The 6,143-nt window shown below is 31.8% G+C and overlaps 1 protein-coding gene across 1 annotated transcript; it reads right to left on the bottom strand.

Moving 5' to 3' along the window:
* Nucleotides 1-271: 271 nt before the first annotated feature.
* On the bottom strand, nt 272-5,131 carry LOC143058526 (rhodopsin-like). The gene is made up of 3 exons (XM_076232030.1): nt 4,491-5,131; nt 3,979-4,105; nt 272-3,496 (listed from the first exon to the last, which is right to left on the bottom strand). Exons 1-3 carry the CDS (start codon nt 4,968-4,970, stop codon nt 3,036-3,038), a joined length of 1,068 nt encoding a protein of 355 aa, XP_076088145.1. The 5' UTR covers nt 4,971-5,131; the 3' UTR covers nt 272-3,035.
* Nucleotides 5,132-6,143: the final 1,012 nt, after the last annotated feature.

Raw genomic sequence — 6,143 nt, 5'->3', positions numbered from 1 at the left:
TTGTTCTATACTGGTTACATTTCCAAGTGATGTCTCTGTGAGATCAAACACATAGATCATATATGGGAACCAGTACGTTAACAAATCAACATTTCTATAAATATTATAAATCTCCCCAAAAGAGTCGTGGTTTTAGAAACAACTGTATTTACAGTGCAACCTACAGTCTCTCTTGTACGACATATGATTCAATAATATTGATAACAATATGTGAGTAAACAATTATATCTTGGTCGTTAATAATAAGATAGAAAGTGATTACTGCTGATAATTTATTGGAAACTAATGATAATAGAACAATCAGAACGAATTATTTTAATACAAAATTGATAATATTGGTACGGAGTAACACAGAAATAAAGATACAAATACCTTTAAACTTTTGAGATTTAACAGGTGATCCATAATGTTAAGAATATTTCAAATGATCGTTACATGAATCCTGTTATACACAGATCAAATATTGAATGGCCAGCGATCAGACTGATCAACAACTTAAGATCGATAAGAGAAAATTAAAACACTTAAGATAAAACATTAAGCTTCAGAGCTTTTATACTATCAGTAATACTCAACTACCACACATAATTAAGTGCTAGTCTACCTAAGAATCAGGCAGTGGTGAAAACATGACAAACAAAAACCCACTCAAGTTGACATTAATTTATGTTCAAAATGTATAATGATGCAAAAGTATACCATTCGTTTCCTTTCCTGTTCTGGTAATTGGAGATAAAATTTGGTTACAATGCACTAGAAATTAACAATTAAGGGGAGCTAACTCTGTAATTTGCTATCATTCTAACCAAAGTTTATCTAAAGATTTCTCAAGTTACCAGACACGCAGACACTAAAGACTTACCATTTCTAACTCAGGATGAGTGTTACTTCAAAATAGGATGGCTGGGTAAGTGGGTTTTTTCAGCCATGTTTTGATTTTTTTCAAAATTGCCTGATTCTTACAAAGACTGGCACTTAAGAAGCTAAAGATGAAACATTGAACTTCAGAGGCATGATTATATTATTGTGCATTTCAAAAATTAATTCCAAATACCGGAGGTTTCTGTGGCAATGTATTAAATGGTGGTGAGAATACGTAGATACTCTTTCTAAATGGAATAAGGCTTTGAAGTCGCTGATAACAATCTGATTAAAAATCTAAATTAGGTTATTAACACCAAAATCTACATGAATCTTATATCACGAGCCTAGTTGTCACCACTTCTGTTTTGCCATGAATTATCATTGAAATTTTCATAATTGGGGCAATATGCGTAATTGTTTCTCCATAGGCGTTTATGGTAACGTTTTATTCTGTTGCTCAGCCCATATCGTAAACTTGTATATGTATGATGGCTTGTTTCAAAGCTGAGACATTTTTACACATGTGGTTAAATTTCGGGGTACGAAGTGTGATTCATTTTTCCGTAAATTAGCAAACCCCGAGTATCCTTTTGCGATGTGGCTCCTCATTGTAAAACAATCCCATTTTAACACAATAAGTTCTTTGAAAATTTAATACTTTAAACACATTTAACAGCTCAATAGTTTTTACACATTTATTCTGTGTTCCCTAACTTTCTCAATTAACACAAATGGTTCAGCTCAGTCATTTGTTTATCATACAAATGTGTCAAGTATCACTGCACATGGATTTTTGTTTACACGTGACTTTTGAGTTCCTCATTTCAAGGCGCATTAGGAATATTGTCCCAATTATAAATAAACATCAAAATATCCTATTACAATTCTTTTCTTTATGTCAAAATAAACTAAAAACAAATCAAGCACAATTCTTTTTATGCTGAAAATATCAATGGTTGTCAAAATGTCGAATTTGCGATTTGAAGTTTATGATATATTTCTTTTCTCTTTCGGTTAAGTATAGATTTTTCTTTAAAGGATATTGTCATGATGTTTTAAAGAAAATGTATAGCTTGAAGACCTTCTTGACAAAACAGTCTAAAAATAAAAGCCAATATAAAACTCAGAAGGTGTGGTATGATTGTCATAGAAAAAACTTCAAACAAAAGACCAACTGTCATAGAAATTGTCATCGATATGAATTTAACAATGAACTATACACACAGTGCATATTAAGCTTAAATGACAATTTCAAAACAATTCAAACGAGAAAAGTAACAGCCTGATTTATGTATTAAATAATAAACGAATGACAAATATGACGTACAGCAACTAACGACAACCACTGATACAAAAGCTACTGACTTGGGACAGGCACAGCATGTGGCATAGGTAAACATGTTTGAAGGCACCAACCCTCGCTAACAAGGGGCAGTGGTGTAACAGTACAATATTTAAAAAAAACTATAAAAATCAGTTGACAAGGGTTTTACTCATCAGATCGAAACAAATTAAGCAAAACTCTATCAAGACATAAACCGGACGTTTTATGCAAACAATGCATCCCTCACTTTTTTTAAAAAACCCATAAAAGTACTGATTTGAGATTATCCACAGTTCTTACAGCTAGTTTAAAGAAACGAACACAAATGCAATGTGTCTAAAAATATAATGGCAGTTAGTTTTCTGGTTTGAATAATTTAACAATTTTAAAGATGACTATGAGGTACGGGCTTTGTTGAAAACCGTATGGTGACCTATACTTGTTAAGTTCTGTGACATGGGTTCTCTTATGGAGAGGGTTGTCTCATGGGCAAGCACATCAAGGATAAGATCAGACGATAATCAATCACATCATACATTGTATAACATTTGTTATCTGTTGCACTTCGGAATGTTTGGGAACTATCATCTCTTACAATGTTATAGAATGTTCAAAGCCACCGTTTTTGTTAATTTACGATAGCATCGTTATACTGTCTGTACTTTAAAAGGTCTAACAAAAATCAGAACTTCTAGGTCAATTATGAAAACAGAAGTTCATAAACCTTGACAAATTCAAACGATTGACCCAAGGTTCAACGTGTCAAAAAATTCCCATAAACTTGTCACATTTTTGTCTTGGTTCAGGCAAGTGTATCTGTAATTTTCACCGACGATTTTCCGATACATCAAGAATCCTCTTGATATTCATCATGTTCATTGATTTCAGAGTTGGCCACAGTGAAAAAAGCAACGGTAGAATGAATATTTGAAATCATATTTGGCACGTTGTCGTCGATTATTGATATGTCATGTTTGATCGGTTGACAATCTGAGTTGTTCCCTTCTGTTCTGTTAGAAGTATACACCTTTGTTGTTTCGCCTTTGAGGTTTACAGATATAACTGCGCGTTGCTCAATTCCCCTAGAGGCATGTACTCTTTTCTTCGATCTCAAACATGGATATAAATTCAGCAGATGCTTTCGAAAGAGTTTACTCCTGTTCAAATAGACGAATGGTGTGAATATTCCAGCTATCTTAGTTATCATAGCCGGAATTGCCATCGCAATTGGGTGGATTTCACCATCCATTCTCAATACTTTCCAAAGAAGTACACATGTGTATGGTGTGTAACTAATTAAAAAGAAACCTGAAGATAAGAGTAAAAAAATGCACAATTATTTGAATATACAAAACTAATATTAGGATGTCATGAGTATTTCACATTCTTTGAAACAAATGCTTATATCTTTAAACCTTTACTAAAATTGATCAGATTTGGTGTCAAGTTGTAATATAGGTTGACATTTTTAGAATTTTTAAAGGAACAAAAAGTTCAACTACTGACTAAATTCGAAAAAGCTCAACTACTTTAGGCAAATATTCGTCGCTTTCCTTTAAAGTTTATGGTTTCAGCATTAGTATATAATTTCAGAAAAGTACTTTGAGCGCACCAGTTTATAAAGTTCATTTTTATTTATGAATTCGTTACAGTTTACTGGTTTAACTTGTATATCTATTAGATATATTGTTTTCTGTGCGATTAAATTCACTACCTTTATTTGGATAATTATTCTATTGAAAAATGTCGTAAAGTATATTTTACTAATAAAAGACTACCTAGAAACTTACCAATAATCATGGTCACGGTAATTGCAAGTTCTTGTTCGTTAGTCAATTTCTTTCTGAACTTGTTCCTTGTTTCCACTGAATCAATATTTCCATTGTATTTCAGTTGCGCCTTGGAATCTTTAACCACCTGTCAAGAGCCAAAGACAATTTTGTATATTTCATATTTGTGTCAAAATTATATGGCGACTCTTTAAACAGTTGTCGTCCTTAAATTACGATATTTTTTTAATCAGTTTTTGAATTTGTCTTAAAGGTCAGAATTATCAATATATGATAAAATAGAAAACGTGAACATCCAATATGATTGAGACTTTTAATGTTTTTATTCATTAATAGTATCATGAGTTATTATGATTTTAAATGTGTGTGCTTGGAAAAATCACTTTCCATTTTACATTTAAAGTATTGTATGGGTATTTGCTTGTTGACCTTTTGACCTTCAGCGTACAACTATTTAATTTTCTACCACTATTATTTTTTGTGGTGGCAAAAGATATTTAAGGTGTTCTTACCTTTGCATAAATAGATCCATAAGCAAATATCATCACGCTAACAGGAAAAGCAAAATAGATAGAAAAAAGTGCCAAGACGAATGACTTGCCGTTATTGTTTTCACCAACTAGATCTATTGCGCATGCTGTACCAACTCCTTCGTATGTGTACTGGTTCCATCCAATAAGGGGACTAATGGTTAACCCAAAGGTAATGAAACAGCATATAGATATGCAAATGATGATTGGTGAGGTCGACAGGTGTTTTGATAAATTGTGTTTTACAACATATATGTACCGGTCAACGGAAATCATGGTAAGAAGTAGCATTGAAGCAAGACCTGCAAACGATATCAAAAAGCCATAGTAGCTACAGCCAGATTTTCCAAACAACCATACTTTGTTAAAACATGACAATACCACCATTGGTGTTCCGAACGCTGCTATTAAAAAGTTTAAGCAGCATATTGCTGCAACATACATTCTGGTTCTACACAGCATCTTCCTATCTTTTACAAAAAATATATAAACGACAGAACCATTTGATATAAATGATACAATAGTTGTTGTCAGAAGTGCCACACCGGAAACGAAATGGAACCAAGAAGGCGTCTGCGCAGCTAACAATTCATGGTTGATTATATTGATTATATTTCTGTTGGTAGCCATGTCTGCTGTTTAGCTGTAAAAAAAAGTTGGAAGTTTTCAAGTTTTAAACCAAACACTTAATTTTTATCAGTTCGAAAGTTGCAAAGATTTAATAAAATATAAACTCATGGATAAATTAAATAAAAATATATTGCGTTTACTGTACTTTACTCTAATCTATAATCATATAGTTTGTATCACTTACAGAAACCTTAACGACTTATCAGATCAACGTTCATAGTTATTACCTTCCTTGTTGGATTAGAAAATTACGTTTCAAATATAAAAAGCAAAATTTATCAAATTAAGTCAGTAGTTATTTTTACCTCCTCAATCTGTCATTTCATTATGTATCAAGATAAACGTATTAAATAAGGAACCTGATGTTCAGTGGTTAAACATTTGTTGTATTCCTCTTTTTTATATTTGACGCAGATGTAAATAAATATATACATATATATCATTCAATGAGGGTCTGCATGGGTATAATACGAATAGAAAATGATAGGTCATTACTACAGAAAAAAATATAAAAAAAAGTTAATATTAATATTAATGGAGAAAAATAGAACACAAGTATAAAGAATAGAATATCATGTAGTACTAAAAAATATAGAATAGATAAATTGGCGAAATTTAAAAGGAAAGGGAAACATTGGTTAAACAATGAAATAATACTGGATTGACACTTCTAAATAAATTGCATTGTCTCACACTGTCTATATACAATAGGTTCCTATCCATAAACATTGACCATAATTTCACAAACAATGTCGATATGATATTGTTATAATATGACGATTCGATTTTATGTCTGTTCAGGTATTTTTTTTTATAGATACTTGTTTATTAAAAAAAAAGATCATGTTTACAGTTTCCTTAGTTGCCAAGGATGTAAACTGATGATTTCCGTTTGCATTTGAAACCAACTGTCCGGGACGGACGCAGGAGGCTAAAAAAGGCAATGTATTACCATGTTTGTTCAGTAAAAAGAAATGAATGTGTTTCCGAAAAATGATCTTCTAA

Source organism: Mytilus galloprovincialis, chromosome 14, assembly GCF_965363235.1.
Source record: "Mytilus galloprovincialis chromosome 14, xbMytGall1.hap1.1, whole genome shotgun sequence".
NCBI lineage: Eukaryota > Metazoa > Mollusca > Bivalvia > Mytilida > Mytilidae > Mytilus > Mytilus galloprovincialis.
The sequence above is the reverse complement of the archived record's forward strand: the minus strand, read 5'-3'. Positions and strand labels throughout refer to the sequence as shown.

Excerpts from the sequence above, each read along its gene's own strand:
- LOC143058526 (XM_076232030.1), bottom strand. The coding sequence starts at position 4,970 with ATGCTGTGTAGAACCAGAATGTATGTTGCAGCAATATGCTGCTTAAAC. Across the intron at positions 4,106-4,490 it reads ATGGATCTATTTATGCAAAG|GTGGTTAAAGATTCCAAGGC; the intron begins GTAAGAACACCT and ends GGCTCTTGACAG. Across the intron at positions 3,497-3,978 it reads TACCGTGACCATGATTATTG|GTTTCTTTTTAATTAGTTAC; the intron begins GTAAGTTTCTAG and ends TCTTATCTTCAG.